This window comes from Rhinopithecus roxellana, chromosome 5 (assembly GCF_007565055.1).
Source record: "Rhinopithecus roxellana isolate Shanxi Qingling chromosome 5, ASM756505v1, whole genome shotgun sequence".
NCBI lineage: Eukaryota > Metazoa > Chordata > Mammalia > Primates > Cercopithecidae > Rhinopithecus > Rhinopithecus roxellana.
The window spans coordinates 175,490,061-175,512,592 of NC_044553.1; the positions used below are offsets into that span (position 1 = coordinate 175,490,061).

A 22,532-nucleotide genomic window follows, 5' to 3' on the forward strand; every position below is an offset into this window, starting at 1 on the left:
TTTGATCATTGAAATACTAGAACATAAGTAATGATTCAGTAATTTATGGGAACAGTGAGAGAACTTGAGACCATCCTAGAAAATACAGGATGTATATTTCTCATATAATTAAGGTGACTGATACATGTAGGTGAGAACCTGTCTCAATTGGCTTCTTGGATCTCAGACCATAAAACATCAAATTATACCTATCACACGTGTTTCCTCTCTTGCAAATGGGGATAGTAATAGCACTCATATCTCACTGGGTTATTGAGAGGTTTAAGTAAGAGAATACATGCAATGCTTTATAATGTTTTTGTTGCTGTTTTTAGAGATAGGATCTGGGTCTGTCACCCAAGCTGGAGTGCAATGGCACAATCCTAGGTCACTGTAACCCTGAACCCCTGGGCTCAAGACATCCTCCTGTCTCAGCCTCCTGAGTAGCTAGGAGTACAGGCACATGCCACCATACCCAGCTAACTTTTAAAATTTTTTTGTAAAGACAGGGTCTTACTATGTTGCCCAGGCTGGTCTCAAACTCCTAGCCTCAAGTGATTTCTCCTGCCTCCACCTCCCAAAGTGCTGGGATTATAGGCATAAGCCACTGCTATAATGATAATCATATAGAAGAAAAACTTCAATAAATATTGGCTGTTACTACATGTATGGCAATTAGGAGCTGGCGAAATACTCAGAATTATTTTATGCATTCAAATAAAATGCCTTTTTTGTTTTGTTCTGAGCGGGATTATACCGCTCCGTGCAGGCCCACAGGAATCAAAGTCGGAGAGAAGGAATATCTTTGCAGCAAGACCCAGGGGCGTTGTATGACTTTAATTTAGATGAGGAATTGGAAATTGATCTTGATGATGAAGCAATGGAAGCTATGTTTGGACAAGACCTGACCAGTGACAATGATATTCTGGGAATGTGGATCCCAGAGGTACTGGATTGGCCTACCTGGGTGTGTGTGACTGCAGCGGGGGCTGCTGTGACTTATTTTCCTGCCCTCCTGTTCATATAGCTTACTAACAGCAGCCTTGCCTAGAGTTGAAACACTCTAAAAAATCTTATATCTCATCCTGATGTTTGGGGATTTAAAGCCTGAGGTTACTTTGATACCTACAAACTAATAAGGAAAAGTCTCTCTTGCTTTCTCTGTGGGATTTTATTGCTTCTCTCCCCAGACAAGATGAATAGAGCCATACTGTGGTAATATTTGATTCTGATGTCAAAGATAGATTACAAAACAAGCATCAGGTTCCAGTAGATGTTGACAGGTTATATAACATGGCTGCTATGCTCACATTGCTATCTGAATGCATGTTCTTCTCCTTCATAGGTTCCATTTAATCAATGTAATGCCTAATTCTAGGAACCAGTGCTCACCTAGATCTTGTCAATACTTCCATGTGGGGGAAGGGTACATGGTGGGTTTGTATGTATACATTGTTTAGCATTACATTTTTGTAGTAGGGAGACCAAAAAGCTCATAGGTGTAAGTCCTACAGGAAAGAGAATCTGCTATATAAATAAGTGAATCGTAATGATTTTTCTCAAAAATTCATAAAATAGGTATGCATTTTGTGACCAGATGAAAATTAATTCTTTTCACTATTTTTTTTTTTTAAAAAAAAAACCTCGTTTCAAGATAGGACAGATTGTCATGTTTATTAACTTTTCTCAGTAGGATACTCAGTTACTTGTATTATTGATATAACTTACTAGAGTGAGAGAGGGCAAAGAACACCTTCAGATTGTGTTATCTGAATTCTGATTTGAAAGAAATATTTATGTAGCATTAATGAACATGGAAATATTCTAGCATCTGTAATAAAGTAGTTAATTTAATATCATAAATAATCTACTTGGCACTTCTTGGTTTTATGTTAAATTGACTGTAATCATTTGGTATGAAATCCTTTTGTGCAGCATGTTTGCGAGTCTGAAGACAGGGAAGAAGTGGTGGTGTGTGAACTGTGTGAATGCAGTGTCGTCAGCTTCAATCAGCACATGAAGAGAAACCACCCAGGCTGCGGGCGCAGTGCAAACCGCCAGGGCTATCGCAGCAATGGTTCCTATGTGGATGGCTGGTTTGGTGGTGAATGTGGGAGTGGAAATCCATACTACCTGTTATGTGGCACCTGCAGGGAGAAGTACTTAGCCCTGAAGACCAAATCCAAGACAACAAGTTCTGAAAGGTACCTTGAAATTGTCTAAATATCCAGACCTCCTAAAGATACCTCATACCTTAAGTCTTGGGAACTATAGATTTTTCATGTGAGGAGTTGCATTTAACCTTCCCTGAAATCCCATGATTCCTACACTTTGGGCAGAAGGGATGGATGGGGTTTCAGAAATTCATGTTCTCAGGAATAGTGGCATGGCAACATATCCTTCCCTGGAGTTTGACTGTGTTAACCTTTGACTTGTTGACAAGTAATGGTCAGGACCCTTTCCTTAACCCTCAGGAGGCTTCTACTCAATTCTTTTCATTGGTGTTTTCTACCATATTTCTGGCATTTTAATTAAGATCTTTTTCCTGATTAAAAAAACAGACTTTTGATTAAATGAGTTCCATAAAAATATTATCTCTTTACATCCTTAATTCCTAGAGAGTAGGTTTGTTGCCCTTATTGTCACCTATTAAAATCTTTAAGGCTTTATGGAATAGAATTTGGTTAAAAGAGTTGTTTTAGGTAACCCAGAAATCTCCCCAGTAGTTTGGTTAAATAATCATTGATGTTGTAAGCATGTGTGTACCTACATACCAGCAGTTTTTATTATGTTAGCCTGTAACATGAAACATACTTTTTTATTTTGTGCTGCTTTATTAATGACCTCTTAAAATGTTCTAATGACTTAATTTGCATTTTGGGGTACTAACTGTTTTATATAAAAATGCAATGTTCTTCATGTTTGGTGCAGGTACAAGGGACAAGCTCCAGATCTAATTGGCAAGCAAGACAGTGTGTATGAAGGTAGTTTGTTTTGAGAGCCTCTTTATTTTACATGTTTTTTTATATATCCTCTCTGCTTAACATCTGTTACTAAAATTCACCTTCGTGTGTGTGTGTTTGTATTTGTGTACATGTTAACTTAAATTTTCCCTTAAAAACTCAAGGTAGTTTAATAGCAACAACCCTGGTTTAAAAGTCATAGGAAGAGAACCTGGTTTCAAACATCAGCTTTACCACAGAATATTAATTTCTATTTTGTGTATTTTTTTTCAAAGTAGGGAAAGGATGTGGTATATTTTGCATTTCCACCCTAATTGTGGAAAGTAAAAAATAAATAGAGATGAGCATTGATTTTTCTGGAGCACTCATTTTCTTGAAATAACTCATTCCCTAATGATTACAGACAGCTAAGAACTCTTTGTTAGACCCATGACAGTATTTTTAATTAGTTTAAACCTCTATTACCAGCTGTAGCATTTGCTATTGCTGTCAATTTATTTAACTACATTGACTCCCTTTCCCTGAGAGTCTCACTTATGCTTCAGGAGTGCAGTTTGGTTAAGTTTGCAGGAGATGGTGCCGTAGTTCATTGTGTGGTCACTGGACTTTCAGTCCATCTGCATTTTATTTATTTATTTATTTATTTATTTATTATTTTTATTTCTTTGAGATGGAGTCTCACTCTGTTGCCCAGGCTGGAGTGCTGTGGCGTGATCTCAGCTCACTGCAGCCTCCGCCTCCCAGGTTCAAGCGATTCTCCTGTCTCAGCCTCCTGAGTAGCTGGGATTACAGGTGCACACCACCATGCCTGGCTAATTTTTGTATTTTTTGGTAGGGATGGGGTTTCATCATGTGGGCCAGGCTGGTCTCAAATTCCTGACCTCAGGTAATCCACCCACCTCGGCCTCCCAGAGTGCTGGGATTACAGGCGTGAGCCGTCGCATCTCGCCGCTCATCTGCATTTTAGATGTGTTTTCAGAATAACCATTGCCAGCAGATTTATGTAATATTTATACTCACATACTATACATTTATTTATTTAAATTCCAGAAGACTGGGACATGTTGGATGTTGATGAAGATGAAAAGCTAACTGGTGAAGAAGAATTTGAATTGCTTGCTGGACCGCTTGGTTTAAATGACCGGCGCATTGTACCAGAACCAGTTCAGTTCCCTGACAGTGATCCACTAGGAGCATCAGTAGCAATGGTCACAGCCACCAACAGTATGGAAGAGACTCTAATGCAAATAGGTAAACTGAAATGCTGATTTGCATTGATTTTATAGCATCTACTGTAGTTTGTTTCTTAGGTAAATAATAATAATAATAAAAGTAATTAAGACTAATGGTTCAACATTATCTCACCCTAACAAGTCTCTTTAGCCAGTTGTTTTAACATTTTGAAGGTATAATGTGATATTAAGTTTTGGCTGGGCATGTTGGCTTATGCTGGTGATCCCAGCACTTTGGAAGGCCGAAGAAAGAAGGTCACTTGAAGCCAACAGTTCAGGACCAGCCTGGGCAACATGGTGAGACCCATTTCTATAAAAAAAAAGAAGAAGAGTAGCTGGGTGTGGTGGTGTGCACCTTTAGTGCCAGCTACTCAGGAGGCTGAGGCAGAAAAATCGTTTAAGCCCAGGAGTTTGAGGTTATGGTGAGCGATGATTGAGCCACTGCACTCCAGCCTGGGTGACAGAACCAGACCCTGTCTCAAGAGGAAAAAATAAACTTAAAAATTTTTTTTTGTCTTTCATGATATCGAAGCAATAAAAAGATTTATAAGACTTGTTATTTAAAAAAAAAAAAACTTGGTGTTAAGAGAATCCTGTAACCAACTCAAAATTATTGTGCAGTCTTTTTATTTGGGTGAGAGGGTGTGGTAAATTTTTGGTATAGGGAATACAAAATAAAGAATTGGGTGGTATTGGTAATTCGGTCCTTTATAAATTCTCAAAGCATGTTTTTAAAACTATCTTATATCTTTCTTATCAGTAGATGTGATACATGGACAAAATGAACAAAACAATACTTAATGGAAAAATTTGTCCTATGGTAAATACATTGTTAACATAGAAATATCTAAGTTAGAAATATCCAAGTTTAAACTTAGAAATATGTGAGTTTCTCCTAAGAAATTTTCTGTATAACCAAGTTCCAGATGAGCAAAAGACATTGGTTTGTTATGGAACCTCTGTAGAACAGGAAATTTTTTTAGTAGTTCAGATGTATTTTTTTTATTACCTTGTTGAAAACGAAACAAAATTATGTTTTTCAGGTTGCCATGGCTCCGTAGAAAAGAGTTCCTCTGGGAGAATAACGTTAGGAGAGCAGGCAGCTGCCCTAGCAAACCCTCATGACCGTGTGGTGGCTTTAAGGAGAGTGACTGCTGCTGCTCAGGTTCTTCTGGCCAGAACCATGGTCATGAGAGCACTGTCTCTTCTCTCAGTCAGGTAAGTGTTATTGTATGTCATATGATGCTAAGTTAACTTCTAATGTACGTTAGCTGGGAGTCTGGTGATGTTTGGGAGAGTGAGATAGAATTTTAGAAGCTTGACTATGTACTGTTGAATGAAAGATGTTAGACATAGTCATCATTGTTATTCACTCAATTGGTCTTTCAGTTAATACTTGACTCTTTTTAGGTAGAAAATAATGCCATTATCACAACTGAGTAAACTGCATACATTTTATTTTGTTGCTTGAAATGGGAAACTAAGGCTGTGGATCCAAATGGTGCTGGATTAAAAACTAAAGGTCAAAATGTATTGACCGTCTGTGTAGCTAAGTCAGCCTGCAGATACCATCATGGGGATCCTTGCTGCTTTCATACTGTGGATTGTAATGTAAAAAGGGGATGAGAACCAGAAATACCTAAAAGATAGCCGTTTAAGAAGTGATGAAGCAGGAATATTTAATGGCAAATCAGTGAAGGCAGAAGGATCCTGAAAGGAAAACAAAATTTCCATAAGACTGTGTGCTATTGGCTGAAGGATAGGCAAATAGGATAGTACACAAGAGAGTTCAGAAACCGACCCACACATATAAATAAACACTTGATTTATGACAGTGGTTCACACTGTAGAGCAATAGAGAAAGGATATTTTTTTCAATAACTGAAGCAGGGTCTGATGGTTTATCCACATAGGAAAAAAAAAAAAAGCCTTGGTCCCAACCTCATATTATATAAAGCAAATAGTTATAATGTGGCCCTTAGATTTAAATATGAAAGAAAAATAAATCAGTAAAGTTTATTGAAGGTAACACAGAAGAATTTCTTCTTGATCTTGGGACAAGCAAAAATTCCTCAAGCAAGTCACAAAAGGAATCTGCCATAAAAGATCGATAAATTGGAATACAATAAAATAGAAAACCTCTGTTTACCAAAGTGATTTGAAAAGTAAGAAAGTAAAAAAGCAAGCCATAGAATGGGAGAAGATATTAGTAATGCATCTAACCAACAGAATGTGTAAATAATTCCTATAAGTTAACAAGAAAAAAACAACCCAGAAGAAAGTGGGCAAAACATATTAAGAAGTATTTCACAGAAGAGGATCTCCAAATGGCCAATAAACATGAAAAGATGTTCAACCTCATCGAGTCTTCGGAGAAATGAAAATTAAAACCCAATGTGATTAGGAGGCCAAGACGGGAAGAACCCTTGAGCCCAGGAGTTTGAGACCGTCCTGGGAAACATAGTGAGACCCTGTCTCAAAAAACAAAACAAAAAAAAAACACCTAAGTCAAAAACCCCACCAATGAGATACTACTGCACACCCACAAGAATGGCAAACATTTAAAACACTAGGGAGAAAAAAGTGACTGAAACAGCTAAAACTCTCATACATTGTTAGTGAGAAAATAAATTGGTATAACCACTTTGGAAAACTGTTCAGTAGTATCAACTAAAGCTGAATATGAATATACTCTGTGACCCAGAGATCCACTTCTGGGTGTATATCCAACAGAAATACTTAAATATGTGCCCCCTAAAGACATCTCCAATCATTCCTGGTAGTACTATTCATAATAGCCCCATGTTGGAAGCCACCTGATTGTCATCTGTATGGATAAATGAACTGTGGCAGATTTCATGTATATGTCAATGAAAATGAACTGCTCAATGCTACAAGATTTGGATGAATCTTACAAACATAATATTGAAGAAGCCAGACACAAAAGAGTACATACATTATTATTCAATTGATGTAAAGTTCAAAAGCAGGCAAAACTAATTTGTAGCTTTAGAAGTCAGGATAGTGGTTGCTTTTGAGAGCATCGTGACTGAGAAAAGCCCAAAGCAGGTTTCTGAGGTACTGGCAATGTTCTGTTTCTTGATCTGGAGGGTGGTGACATGGGTTTGTTCAGTTTACGAAAATTTGTGCTTTGTGAACATTCCTGTTTTACTTTGGCAGTTCAATTGTACTTCAAGTATATGCCAATATTTATTAAAAGGAGAGAAAGTTTAGATGCCAGTTTTCAGCTTGGTATCTTTGGCAACTCTTAGGACATGTATGGCTATTGATAGTGCAGCTTACATTTTATTATGGTTGTTGATGCTGTGAATGATATGTGGGACTGCAAATGGTCCCTTAAGAAATCCATTTTCTTTATCCATCTGAAATGTTTTTCTTTACTGGCAGTGGTTCCAGTTGTAGCCTGGCTGCTGGTCTTGAGTCTCTGGGGCTAACAGATATCCGAACACTGGTTCGATTAATGTGCTTGGCAGCGGCAGGGAGAGCTGGCCTCTCCACCAGCCCTTCTGCCATGGCTAGCACCTCAGAACGATCACGAGGTGGGCATAGCAAGGCTAACAAGCCTATCTCTTGCCTGGCCTATCTGAGCACAGCAGTGGGATGTCTGGCATCAAATGCTCCGAGTGCTGCCAAACTGCTGGTACAGTTGTGTACACAGGTAAGCTAGTTTCAGAACTTTTCCCCATTACATTACTTATTTCTGACTGATTCTTGAGCCTTTTGAAATGAAATATTTTTGTTCCAAAATTACATGTAAAAATTAAACCTGTTTTTCCAATTGCTTCTTCAGAATTTGATTTCTGCTGCAACAGGTGTAAATCTAACCACAGTTGATGACTCAATTCAGCGAAAGTTTCTACCCAGCTTTCTCCGAGGAATTGCTGAAGAGAACAAGCTTGTGACCTCCCCAAACTTTGTTGTAACACAGGCCCTTGTGGCATTGCTAGCAGATAAAGGGGCCAAACTAAGACCTAACTATGATAAGTCAGAAGTTGAAAAGAAAGGTAGGTTTCATACTACTGAAAGATACAGTCTTCTAGTCGACTTTATTCTTATTTTTAAATAATGTTTTTACATTGTTAGTATATGATAAATTATGACATGTGAATTTCTTAAGTTTAGAACATAAAAGAAGTGCATGGATACTTTTTCCACTGTGTATGGAAACAAATATTAGAAAATGTACCATGTTATTTTAGTTACAGATTATGATTTGAGTTGCCATAGATAATAATCCTGGTAGATTTCTTTAATAAAATTTAGATGAAGGTAGTGTTATTTTTCTCTTTGTTTTAAGATTATAACACTTTGAAGGCACTACTTATCACTACTATCTGCCTTTCTCTTCATCAGGACCATTTAGCTAAGAGATACGGCTTTTGTTTTTTGTTTGTTGCTTTTCAAGACAGTCTCACTCTGTCGCCCAGACTGGAGTGCAGTGGCATGATCTTGGCTCAGTACAACCTCCACCTCCTGGGTTCAAGTGATTCTCCTGCCTCAGCCTCCCAAGTAGCTAGGATTACAGGCACATGCCACCACGCCTGGCTAATTTTTGTATTTTTAGTAGAAACAGGGTTTTGCATGTTGGCCAGGCTGATCTTGAACTCCTGGCCTCATGTGGTCCGCCCACCTCGACCTCCCAAAGTGCTCAGATTACAGGCATGAGCCACCACGCCTGGCGGGTACTGGCTTTTGGATCTATCAGCCCAGTTCCTTGACTGGCTACAATCACACCATCGCTTTTGAGCAACAAAAGCCAAGCTGTTTTTCTTAAAGGCATGCTGTCTCTGTCCTGGTTTTAAAATTATTCCTGCTGCTTTCTTAGTCTACTGAGTCCTTGGAGAAAAGACTACTGATTGTTGTGTAATAAAATTTATTTATTTATTTATTTATTTATTTATTTATTTGTTTTTGAGATGGAGTCTTGCTCTGTCACCCAGGCTGGAGTGCAGTGGTGCGATCTCGGCTCACCGCAGCCTCTGTCTCCCAGGTTGAAGCAATTCTCCTGCCTCAGCCTCCCGAGTAGCTGGGATTACAGGCGCATGCCACCACACCCAGCTAATTTTTTTTTTTTTTTTTTTTTGTATTTTCAGTAGAGATGGGGTTTTGCCATGTTGGCCAGCCTGGTCTCGAACTCCTGACCTCAGGTGATCCTCCCACCTCGGCCTCCCAAAGTTCTGAGATTACAGGCATGAGCCACCACACTTGGCCTAAAATGTATATTTTTAATGAATCAGATTTCTTACAGAATTTGATGTGAGATAAATGCTTTATTTCTTATGTGCATATTTTAGTGAAATAATTACTGGGAAAAGTGCTAATTCTTAAGATATGGGTTAACCCATTTGCTTGTTCACCACCACCAGATCTCACCTGAGCATCATTTCATGTTTTGTTTAAGCAGGTTTAATTGCCCAATTGTATGCCCATCCTTCCTATGATCCTTCTGCTGTAGGCCCTCTGGAGCTGGCTAATGCCCTGGCAGCCTGCTGCCTCTCCTCCAGGCTGTCTTCACAGCATCGGCAATGGGCGGCTCAGCAACTCGTGCGCACTCTTGCTGCACACGACCGTGACAACCAAACTACTCTGCAAACACTCGCCGATATGGGAGGAGATCTTAGAAAATGCTCCTTTATCAAGTTGGAGGCTCATCAGAACAGAGTAAGTATTTTGAGTGTAAAGTGTGTTAATCACCTTATGTAAGATGAAATAGTCTCTGCCCTTCTCAAAGAGCTCAAAGTTTAGGTCTCTCTCTTTGTGTCACTCTCTTTCGCACACGCACACATACACACACATGCACACAATTACAAAAATGTTCCTGGCAGTTACCAACTCTGCTTTCTCTGTATGCTGGTTTGATATAATAGTATACAAATGGGAGAATTGGATGGGGGATGAGAAGAAAACCAAAGGAATAGCTTCACAAAAGATGAAGGCTTTTGCATTTGGCCCTCTGTTATCTGTGGGTTCCACATCCATTGATTCAACCAACTACCAATGCAAAATATTGGGGTAAAAATTAATGATCCAATACTAAAAAATAATACAAATAAAAAGTACAGTATAACTTTTGTTGCATAGTATTTACATTCTATTAGGTATTTAAAGTAATCTTGAGATGATTTAAATTACATGGGAAGATATACATGTTATATGCAGATACTACCCCATTTTTATAAGGAATCTGTCTGCAAATTTAGGGCAGGGGATCATGGAACCAATCACCCACAGATACTGAAGGACAACACGCAAGAGGAAAAGAAATTGGCCTCACTATTTTAATCTAACCCACAGGGTCTCTCAGCTATAACAAGAAATGAAGGTTGAATTGTATTACTTAAATAATTTTTTTTTTTTGGATGGAGTCTCACCCAGGCTGGAGTACAGTGGCGAGATCTTAGTTCACTATAGTCCCGGCCTCCCAGATTCAAGTGATTCTCCTGCCTCAGCCTCCCGAGTAGCTGGGATTACAGGTGTGCACCACCAGACCCAGCTAATTTTTTGTATTTTTAGTGGAAACAGGGTTTTTCCATGTTGGCCATGCTGGTTTCAAACTCCTGACCTCAGGTGATCTGCCCGCCTTGGCCTCCCAAAGTGCTGGGATTACAGGTGTGAGCCACTGCACCCGGCCTACTTAAACAATTTTTAAAATTATTTCTTAGTCTGTGTTATTTATTTTATAGTACATAAAATGTTAAAGTACTTATTAAGTAAATATATTTAGTAAAGATTATAATAGGTCTCAGATAATTCAAATGCGTTAGTGCATAGTACCTTAAAGCTATATGTCAAATAAGTATAGCCTCAAATATATTTGCAAGCCATTTAGAAAAGAATGGAGGCTGGGTGTGGTGGCTCATGCCTATAATCCCAGAACTTTGAGAGGCTGAAGTGGGCAGATCACTTGAGGCCAGGCATTCGAGACCAGCCTGGCTAACATGGTGAAACCTGTCTCTACTGAAAATACAAAATTAGCCAGGCGTGGTGGCACATACCTGTAATCCAGCTACTTGGAGGCTGAGGCACGAGAACTGCTTGAACATGGGAAGTGGAGGTTGCAGTGAGCTGAGATTGAGCCACTGCACTCCAGTCTGGGCAACAGAGCAAGACTTCATCTCAATAAAAGAAAAGAAAAGAATGGATGCTTTTCTTTTAATTTCATGGTAGGTTTTTAAAAATTTGATACAACTTTTTCAAATAATAAAATCATATGAATCAAATATTATTAGACTTACCCGTTTCTACTTTTCTAGGTAATGACATGTGTTTGGTGTAATAAAAAAGGTCTTTTGGCTACAAGTGGCAATGATGGCACCATCCGCGTATGGAATGTTACCAAGAAGCAATATTCACTGCAACAGACCTGTGTGTTCAACAGATTGTGAGTGCTAACATCACATGTGTACCATTTAAAATAAGAGAATCCTAAACATGCCTCATCTTGGTTGTGTTAATGTAATCATATTGTCACTAAAAGTTTTTGAAATTTTCTTTTAGATTAGTATTACTGTATCTTCAGTGTGTATTTTTAGCTTTCCAGGATAACAATTCAGAAAACATAATTTTAAACCATCTGTATCTGGACTTAGAATTAAATCAAGATCTACTGGTAAATAAACATTCAGCTATGTAAAACAGTAGGCTAATTTGCCATAGGTCTTTAAGAGTTGTTTAGGAATTAGAGTAATTATATTGCTTCTGTATCAGAATGTAGCATTTTTAACAGTTTTTTTTGTTTGTTTGTTTTTTGTTTGTTTTGTTTTGAGACAGAGTCTCACTCTGTTGCCTAGGCTAGAGTGCAATGGCTCAATCTTGGCTCACCACAACCTCTGCCTCCTGGGTTCAAGCAATTCTCCTGCCTCAGCTTCCCAAGTAGCTGGGACTACAGGCACCCGCCATCATGCCTGGCTAAGTTTTGTATTTTAGTAGAGATGGGATTTCACTATGTTGGCCAGGCTGGTCTCAAACTCCTGACCTCATGATCTGCCCGCCTCAGCCTCCCAAAATGCTGGGATTACAGATGTGAGCCACTGCGCCTGGCTACATTTTTAATAATTTTATAGCCAGCTGTAGCTATTTCTTTTCTGAAGACCTCCCAAGAGATTAGGCAAATAAGAATCAATGTCTTCTGAATAATAACCATCTGTACAACCCATACAAAATTCAGATGTGTTTATTGGCAAGTTGTGTACTAATTAAATGAGGAAAAGTCTAATATCACTCTTTCGTAATTCATTTTTCACATGATGACAAGTATTAATGAATGTGTAACTGTTAAATACTGCTAGCCAAGGATTTGAAACAGAAGAATCAGTTACACACTCTAGTCTATGTGAAACCTTTATTTTAAGGTTTGGGGTTTAATTTACTTTTGAATGATGGGGATTAGAATTGCATACTTATCTGTTATATTCTAGGGAAGGGGATGCTGAGGAAAGCCTGGGATCACCCAGCGATCCAAGTTTCTCACCAGTTTCCTGGAGTATCAGTGGCAAATATCTAGCAGGCGCTTTGGAAAAGATGGTGAATATCTGGCAAGTTAATGGTAAGAGTCATGTAAATACTAGTACACTGCTGAAACTAGTTTTTTAAAACCTTCCTCTTAGTCTTCTGAGTCCAAACAGTGGTTTCTCTTCACCTTGAAACTCAACAAGCCTTTCAACAACTTTGAAAATCTATGCACTGTGTGCTTCAAATTAGAGAGGAAGTGCTCATTTATTGATTTTTCTTTCTGAGACTGTCAGCTAACCTAGTAGTTATAAACTTAAATTTTTTTTCATGTACTACTAAGTATTCAGAATAGGGTTTGAGGAGATGTAGTCGTCACTGAATTTTAAGCTCTGTATTCTTTTGAATTGCTTGAAATATTTCTATTATGTTTATTTTGTAGGTATAAATTCTTGTCAGTTTTTACTATTCCTCTCTGGAAAGTAAAAATAATTATTGTAATATTGAGCTTTTTAGTATTTTTGTTTTTTACATATTTGAGGAATAGCTGTTCTGTGTCACATATTTGAGCTGGTCTGTGTCACATATTTGAGGAATAGCTAGCCTTAACTGCAGGTAAGTTTCTTACGCTAATCTGGTTATCAGTAATTGTTGAGAAAGGACTTAAGTGCTTGACATCTGTACATTCAGTGTTTTTCTTTACACTCTCTTCTATAAAGGTACCATTTTGTCCTATTAATAGTTACAGATAGCCAGGCGTGATGATGTGTGCCTGGAACCTTAGGGAATCAGGAGGCTGAGGTCCAAGGATTGCTTGGGCCTGGGAGTTTGAGGCTGCAGTGAGCCATGATCATGCCACTGCACTCACTCCAACTTGGGCAACAGAGCAAGACCCTCTCTCAAAAAAAAAAAATCAAAAAACAACAACAAAAAAACAGTTACAGAAAAACATTAATTTTATTTATTTATTTATTTTGAGATGGAGTCTCACTCTGTCACTCAGGCTGGAGTGCAGTGGCGTGATCTCCGCTCACTGCAGCCTCCGCCTCCCAGATAGCCGGGACTACAGGCGTGCGCTACCACGCCTGGCCAATTTTTTTTGTAGTTTTAGTAGAGACGAGATTTCACCATGTTTGCTAGGCTGGTCTCGAACTCCTGACCTCAGGTGATCGACCTGCCTTGGCCTCCCAAAGTGCTAGGATTACAGGCATGAGCCACTGCACCCAGCTGAAAAAGTTTAATTTTATGATCATATATAGTATATAAATGAAGGATCCTGCCTTCACAGTCTTATTTATTAGCAGGCTATTATGAAATTCGTAACTGCTTTGAGTGTGTTTTAGAATTAAGTAGTATTTATTTTTGTTCCTTTTTTTCTTTTTAATAATTAAGTAACAGCTGGTTAACATTTTTTCCCTCTTTAGGAGGAAAAGGATTAGTAGATATTCAGCCTCACTGGGTATCTGCCCTGGCTTGGCCAGAAGAGGGTCCGGCTGCAGCCTGGTCAGGAGAATCTCCAGAATTGTTGTTGGTGGGACGGATGGATGGATCTCTGGGACTGATTGAAGTTGTTGATGTGTCCACCATGCACCGTCGAGAATTGGAGCATTGCTATCGAAAGGATGGTAAATGACTGCACTTATGTCTAGTTGGTAGAGTCTCCAACTTCCTTTCTAGACTTAGCTTTTTGACACTTACTTTTAAAAATGCCAAGTGAATATTATCTTTGCTTTGTTTTCAAAATTTTCCAGTCATGTTTTAATTCTATTTAGTTACTGAATTGAAAGATATTTATCTCCCAGCCCCCACCACACATCTCTGCCAAAATGAGATTTAATAGTATTATAACATATTAGTCATTCATCTTTTGTGTGGCTTAATATTTATAGCAGATTCCAAGTCTCCTTTGAAAGTTAGGACTGTCCAAGAGAAAAAAAGATCATAATCATTGATGGAGATGAAATTGTGTGTGTGTGTGTGTGTGTGTGTGTGTGTGTGTGTGTGTGTGTGTGTTTTTGAGAAGGAGTCTCACTCTGTCACCAGGCTGGAGTGCAGTGGTGTGATCTTGGCTCACTGCAACCTCTGACTCGCTGGTTCAAGCTATTCTCCTGCCTCAGCCTTCCGAGTAGCTGGGATTACAGGTATTCACCACCACGCCCAGCTAATTTTTGTATTTTTAGTAGAGACAGGGTTTCACCATGTTGGCCAGGATGGTCTTGATCTCCAGACCTTGTGATCCCCCTGCCTCGACCTCCCACAGTGCTGGGATTATAGGCGTGAGTCAAGGCGCCTGGCCAAGACGAAATTGTCTTTAAAAAAATTAGTAAAATTGAAGTAATGGAGGAAGGGGGAAGAGGGGAATTCCTGGTCTGACAAGAGAGTGGGAAGTCCGCTTTCTTCTTACTGTGGTGTTCCTTTGAATATGAATGCATCTCACTAGATTTTGTTGGTTGTCTGGGGGAAGTTGGGTAATTCAAAGGTCATAGTGCCTGCTTGCATGGTATTCCATTAACAGAAGAGGTTTATTTTGTTTGTTTGAAAATAGGTAATACTTTGATACGGTTGAAAAATTTAAGTTTTAAAACGTATACAGTGAAAAGTCTTTCTCCCATCTGCTCAGTTCCCACACTCCCACTCTACCCTCGCAGATACTGTTTTTACTTCTTTTGTAGCCTTTCAGTGTTACATATACTTAAAGAAGCAAATAGAAATACAGATTGTTAGAACAGAACATTTTGATAGAATGTGGAAACATACTGAATAGGGAATATTAAATCAGCAGAAAAAGAGATGTAATTTTCTTTCTGTGATTTGAATTATTTCACTTCTTAGTATCATGGTAGATTCTGGTCCAAAAGGAAAGAACCTATGGTGACTTAAAATCAGCAAAGCAGTTTAATTTTCGTCTTTATTTTTCAACAACCACCTGAAAAAGAATGAAAGATTATAAATTAGGTAGTCCTTGTCACAGTTAAGTGACACTTTTAAAAAGTATGTTACATGGAATCCCCACTGTACGCCTACATTTTGTCTGAATGCATTAAAGAGCTATTTGGAAACTTACTTGCAGTGGTTACATTATCATTATTTGTTTCAGTCTCTGTCTTTTAAGTCAGACAGTGACAGATAATTCTCTTTTTCTTATTCTTTTTCTTTTGTTTTTATCATGTTAGTGTCTGTTACTTGCATTGCATGGTTCAGTGAAGACAGACCATTTGCCGTGGGATATTTTGATGGAAAATTGTTACTGGGAACAAAGGAACCACTTGAGAAAGGAGGCATTGTTCTAATTGACGCACATAAGGTAAATGCATCTTTTAAAAACATAATTTTATGGGATACAAGTGTAATTTTGTTATATGCATAGATTACACAGTGGCAAAGTCAGAGATTTTAGGATATCCATCACCCAAATGACATACATTGTACCCATCAAGTAATCTCTCATAATCTACCCTCCTCCCAGCCCTCACCCTTCCAAGTCTTCCTTGTCTACCATTCCACACTCTAGGCCCGTGTATACACATGAGTTCCCTTTTCCCACTTTCTTGCCAACAACTGTTGTTTTTTGTCTTTTTAATAATAACCACTTAAAAGTGAAAAAAATCTAATATTTGTCTTTCTGTGTCTGACTTATTTCACTTAAGATAATGGGGTCCAGTTCCAACCATGTTGCTGTAAAATACCTGATTTCATTCTTTTTATGGCTGCATAGTATCCCATTGTTTATGTATACCACGTTTTCATTATCCTGTCATCCATTGATGGACACTTAGGTTGATTCCGTATCTTTGCTATTGTGAATGGTGCTGTGATAAACGTATGAGTGCAGGTATCTCTTTGAGGAAATGATTTATTTTCCTTTGGGTAGATAACTCAGTAGTGGGATTGCTGGATCCAATGGTAGTTCCGTTTTTTGTTCATTGAGAAATCCCCATACTGTTTTTGATAGAGTTTGTACTAATTTACATACCCACCAACAGTGTTTAAGAGCTCCCTTTTTGCCACTTTCTTGCCAGCATCTGTTGTTTTTTGTCTTTTTAATAATAGCCATCCTGACTGGGGTGAGATGATATCTCATTGTAGTTTTTTTTTTTATTTTTTTTAATTTAAATTTTTATTTTTTTAGGCAGAGTCTAGCTTTGTCGCCCAGGCTGGAGTACAGTGGCGTGATCTTGGCTCACTGCAATTTCCACCCCCCAGGTTCAAGCAATTCTCCTGCCTCAGTCTCCTGAGTAGCTGGGATTACAGGTGCCCACCACCATTCCTGGCTAATTTTTATATTTTTAGTGGAGACAGAGTTTCACCATATTGGTCAGGCTGGTCTTGAGCTCCTGACCTCAAGTGATCTGCCCCCCTCAGCCTCCCAAAGTGCTGGGATTACAGGCGTGAGCCAACTTTCACGGCTCATTGTGGTTTGAATTTGCTTTTCTTTGATGATGAGTGATATTGAGCATTTTTTCATATGCCTGTTGGCTATTTGTATATATTCTGGTAAAAGCATCTTTAACAGATAGTTGCTTTTTCTTGCTTTTATTTTCCCCTCCTGAGACGGAGTCTTGCTCTGTCACCCAGGCACGATCTCGGCTCACTACAACCTCCGCTTCCTGGGTTCAAGCAATTTTCCTGCCTCAGCCTCCTGAGTAGCTGGGATTACAGGTGCCTGCCACTACTCCCAGCTAATTTTTTTTTTTTTTGTATTTTTAGTAGAGACAGGGTTTCACCATGCTGGCCAGGCTGGTCTTGAATTCCTGACTTCATGATCCGCCCACCTCAGCCTCCCAAAGTGCTGGGATTACGGGCATGAGCTCCGGCACCCAGCCTTCTTGTTTTTTTTTTTTTTTTTACTCTACTATTGCTTAATACTAGTTTCTTTTAAAATTTTTTAATGTCAGTTAGCTATAACTTAATGTTCTATTACTGCACAAAATCTTTGGACAGTGGATATACATGGATAAGTCTATGTAAAAATAAATAAGCCATGAAAGAGTAAAGCCAAAACAGTTATGAACACCCTGGGAATACCTCCCAGTAATGTCAGAAATTCCATTCATGAAGAATGATTTTTTTTACCTTAAACAGAAGTTACCAATTCAGATATTTACAGGACCATCTAGGCGAATAGCATAAATGCGTGAAACCAGAAAGTTGGAAGGTGTGGAAGAGGATTGAAAAATAAAAATAAAATCAGAAGAGCCTAATGATCACAGCCATATAAACACAAAACATATCCCAGATTCTTATAAGTGTTTGCTGTTGAGGTGTGAGGGGAGCTTTTTTTTTAAGTCTCTTCTTTTTCATACTGTAATGATTACCAGTCAATAAGGATAACTCTTAATAAATACACATGCTAATGAGAGATAACATATCCCTTTTTAGTCAGAATTTCATAATTCGTTCATCCTACTAATATTTGTTGAGCTTTGACTGCAGCAAATATATATGACACAGACTGTATTAAAGGGTAAGTTGGTCTAGTGATTGGGAATGATATGGTAGCATCTGATTTGCATAAAATATTGATTTCAAAATAATTGAGTTATAGAAATATAGATGCTAAGAAATATAGGTTATATATTACTGAATTTAAAGTATCTGTGAAGGAAACGTTACTCTGATTTTTTTTTTCTCTTCCTTCCATTTTAAGGATACTCTTATTAGCATGAAGTGGGACCCTACAGGTCATATTCTTATGACATGTGCCAAAGAAGACAGTGTGAAACTCTGGAGCTCTATTTCAGGATGCTGGCGCTGTCTACATTCACTCTGCCATCCCTCTATTGTAAATGGCATTGCTTGGTGCCGCCTTCCAGGGAAAGGATCCAAGTTGCAGTTACTGATGGCTACGTATGTTGTCAATTTGCATCTATGCATCTTAGTTTTTATATTAGTATAGACTGTTACTTGCATTAAGTGTGGCTTCTCAGTAGTCTTAAAGAGTTTATTGCCAGTTACTATTCTTATAATGTGTAACATTATAAGATTACCTCGCTGGGCATGGTGGCTCACACCTGTAATCCCAGCACTTTGGGAGGCCGAGGCAGGTGGATCACGAAGTCAGGAGATCAAGACCATCCTGGCTAACACGGTGAAACCTCATCTCTACTAAAAATACAAAAAATTAGCCAGGCTAATGGTGACGGGCGCCTGTAGTCCCAGCTACTCAGGAGGCTGAGGCAGGAGAATGGCGTGAACCTGGGAGGTAGAGGTTGCAGTGAGCAGAGATAATGCCACTGCACTCCGGCCTGGGTGACAGAGCGAGACTCCGTCTCAAAAAAAAAAAAAAAAAAAAGATTACCTCAGAGAAAAGAAAAAGCAGTAATTGTCCAGTGTGAAACTTGGTATGTAATCTCCTTATCTCTGGGTGTGATGTTGTTAGAATATTGGCCTCGGTTATATTTCTTGTAAAAGATTGTATGTACTACAAATAAGTTTAAAAAATAATGTAGTGGTTCTGTCAGATCTTAATTGATTGCAATTTGGAAATATTTTTACTTACGCATATTGACTTGTTTTGGTTTTATGTAATCATTTTTTTTAAGTGGCTGTCAGAGTGGTTTAGTGTGTGTTTGGCGTATTCCGCAAGATACTACACAGACCAGTGTGACTAGTGCAGAAGGATGGTGGGACCAGGAATCAAATTGCCAGGTAACATTCTGGTGTTTTTGAAGACTTTATCTGAAACTATGGAAAGTATATTACATCAAAGTAATTCTCCCTTGGTTACTAAAAAAGTCATTAGCATATCCCAAAGGGCAAGATCCATTGGGAAATATAAGTAATTGTCATCCTGAATTAGCTTAATTTTTTATAAATCAGAGATACCATAATTACTTGGTCAAATGAGATATTCCATACATATTAAGTGGTGACTGTTACTGTGATAGTGGATATAATTAATACTACAGATAGAGAAGTCATAAGTTGTTAGTACATTAAAACAGAAACTCCATGGGAGCACATCCATCCAAAGAATCTCCAGCTGATGCCAGAATCCTTGCTATGGAGAATGATTTGTTTACATTAAACAGAAGTTACAAATTTATATATTTAGAGAGCCCTCTAGGCAAGTAACATAAATTCATGAAGCTAGGGTCAGAAGGTTTGGAGAGGGCAAAAAAACAAAAACAGAAAAAAAACGAAGAAGCATGCATGCTTTATATAAAGGCACACAGCTGATTGTCAATTTCCAGAATTAAGAGCCTGTTGTTACCAGATTGTTTTATTTTTTTTCTATAGATGCTAAGAATCCACGTTTAAGTAAAATCTCCCAATATTGAACATTGGCACCTAACTTAAAATTGTTTAAAACACTGAGTGGCCAGTCAGATTGCATCTCTGAGCTACCAGTTTGTAACTTCTGTTGCCTTCCTTTTGCTCATGATACCCTTGGAAGAAATACACTTTACATCATCTTTGGGTAATGAATACATCTAGTATTATGTTGTCATAACTGAAAGGAAGAAGGAGCTTAAGGGTGGGTAGAAAGGGTGAAGAGGGAGGGAAGGAGTAGCCAACTCACTAATAGGAGAATATCACAGAATATCACAGCAGTGGAGGTGGGAGTACTACAGATAAGTGTGGTTTACTCTTTGTGCTGGAGGGTAACCCTATAGACAGGCCTTACCTATGTCACTTCTAAAGCCTGCAGAACAAATGTGTGACAGACAGAACCATCAGCCGACAAAAAGACAAATCTATTTATATAGAGTCAGCATGTGCAGTTCACAAATGTTAGGGTATAAAAATGAAAATTACATGAAGTGAAAATTTAAAAATTAAAACACTGGTTACAAAGTAGTCAGAATTTTCCTGTCTCTGAGGGATAATTAGAACTTTGAGATGTTATTTCTGTAGTTTGAAGACTGGAAAACTAGTTTAGAAATACATTTTTTTAAAAAAAGATGAAAGTCAGCTTCAACAAAGGAGAATCAGATATTTTGTTATTGATTCAGTCAAGCTAACTATCCTTTATGAGGAAAATTCTCTCCCCCTTGCCAATTTTATTCTGAAATATAAAATTTCCAAGAGTGAATGATAAATCTTGAACTTATAATTTATCTTTATTTTAATGCATGTTAAAAATAATGAATTTCAGGATGGATGTAGGAAATCGTCAGGAGCCAAGTGTGTTTATCAGCTGCGGGGACATATCACTCCTGTTCGGACTGTTGCCTTTAGTTCTGATGGGTTGGCCCTGGTGTCTGGTGGACTAGGTGGGCTCATGAACATTTGGTCTTTAAGGGTAAGAGCATAGATTTTATTTTTATGTTAAGGAATATTTTGACATTAACTTAAACACATATGATAAAAATTAACCAATCCTAGAAACATTTTATATAGTAATCTCTTGAATGCTGAGGAAACTTCTTTCAGAATCCTCTGCCCTTACATTTTTCTTACTAATGATAAGTATTTTTAAAATCAGCTGGGTCCTAGACAATGAGGTAGTAGGTAAGTGATTGGACATTGCTGAATTTAGCTAAAATGTAGACTTTAGATATTTTTTTGTCAATGTGAAGTATAAACTTAAATGTAAATTATACCTAAAGTTCAATGATCTGTATTGGTAAATATATCTCATTTTAGGATGGCTCTGTCTTGCAAACTGTTGTGATAGGCTCTGGAGCTATTCAGACCACAGTATGGATTCCAGAAGTTGGAGTAGCTGCTTGCTCAAATAGATCAAAGGTAATATTGTAGTTATAACAAATGATGGGGTGTAAGCTTGTAAGGAACTTCAGAAATCATAGTGTAACCACCTCACTTTATGGAGGAGAAACCTGATATCCAGAGGGATTACTACTTATCCAAAACAGTCCAACTATTCAGTAGCAGAAGGAGAATTAGAACTTAAGTCTTCTGCTTTATAGTCTAGTACTTTTTCTACTACACCCCATACTTGGGCGACAGTGCGTAGATGTGGAACAATTTCATTTCCATTGGAAGTGATGAAGTAGATTTTGACTTTCTGCCATGGTTTTTGACAATAGCACTAAACTATCTCAAGGCTGGGCACAGTGGCTCATGCCTGTAATCCCACCACTTTGGGGAGGCTGGGGTGGGCAGATTGCCTGAGGTCAGGAGTTCAAGACCAGCCTGGCCAACATAGTGAAACCCATCTCTACTAAAAATACAAAAATTAGCCAGGCGTGGTAGCAAATGCCTATAGTCTCAGCTACTTGGAAGGCTGAGGCAGGAGAATCACTTGAACTCAGGAGGCAGAGGTTTCAGTGAGCCAAGATTGCGCCATTGTACTCCAACCTGGGCGACAGAGCGAGAGCCCATCCCAAAGGAAAAAAAAACTATCTCAAACAAATTTTCCCTGGAAAGAAGCATTGCAAAGCCATTTAACTAAGTATACAAAATATATCTTGGCTTTCAAATTTAATATTCTAGGAAAAATGCTGGTCTCCTGCTGTGAAGTAATTCTATGATATAACATTATTCCCTACAGTATTATTTTTCATACCCTTAAAGATTAGAGCCAATGTGCCGATTTAATTTACATTTTATATGGTTAAATGATGTTAAAATAAGCTGTAAACCTTCATGAAAGGTTCTACTGAAAGTAAAATGTGTAGAATCAGACCCTAGGCAGTAGTGGCCTGTGTAGAATAAGCCATAGAGCCAGAGTTAAAGCAGTGTTACCTCTTTTGCAGCTATCCTTGTAGTCATGTCAGACATGACTTTTGAAATATACTAGATACCTTATTCTGCAAGTTCTGAAGAAATAGTTAATAATTGACGTTATTTCCTTTTAAAGTACCAGCTAATCAGAGGTAGTTCACAAATTTTATTATATCTCATTATTATTTTTTTTTTTTTTTTTTTTTTTTTTTTTGAGGCGGAGTCTTGCTCTGTCGCCCAGGCTGGAGAGCAGTGGCCG

The 22,532-nt window shown here is 38.2% G+C and overlaps 1 protein-coding gene across 8 annotated transcripts in view; it reads left to right on the forward strand.

Moving 5' to 3' along the window:
- Window positions 1-22,532, forward strand: part of HERC1 (HECT and RLD domain containing E3 ubiquitin protein ligase family member 1) — a 233,966-nt gene that overhangs the window by 182,644 nt on the left and 28,790 nt on the right. For 5 of the 8 annotated variants that reach the window (XM_030930058.1, XM_030930064.1, XM_030930061.1 and 2 more), the window contains exons 44-59: window positions 726-946; window positions 1,915-2,183; window positions 2,911-2,963; window positions 3,993-4,193; window positions 5,218-5,392; window positions 7,583-7,853; window positions 7,986-8,199; window positions 9,600-9,856; window positions 11,449-11,576; window positions 12,613-12,740; window positions 14,068-14,268; window positions 15,817-15,947; window positions 18,291-18,490; window positions 19,186-19,291; window positions 20,742-20,888; window positions 21,233-21,334. In XM_030930058.1, the coding sequence (XP_030785918.1) occupies window positions 726-946; window positions 1,915-2,183; window positions 2,911-2,963; window positions 3,993-4,193; window positions 5,218-5,392; window positions 7,583-7,853; window positions 7,986-8,199; window positions 9,600-9,856; window positions 11,449-11,576; window positions 12,613-12,740; window positions 14,068-14,268; window positions 15,817-15,947; window positions 18,291-18,490; window positions 19,186-19,291; window positions 20,742-20,888; window positions 21,233-21,334 (2,804 nt within the window). The remainder of the gene's footprint in view (window positions 1-725; window positions 947-1,914; window positions 2,184-2,910; window positions 2,964-3,992; window positions 4,194-5,217; window positions 5,393-7,582; window positions 7,854-7,985; window positions 8,200-9,599; window positions 9,857-11,448; window positions 11,577-12,612; window positions 12,741-14,067; window positions 14,269-15,816; window positions 15,948-18,290; window positions 18,491-19,185; window positions 19,292-20,741; window positions 20,889-21,232; window positions 21,335-22,532) is intronic. The other 3 variants (XM_030930063.1, XM_010355460.2, XM_030930060.1) reach the window with 2 other exon arrangements.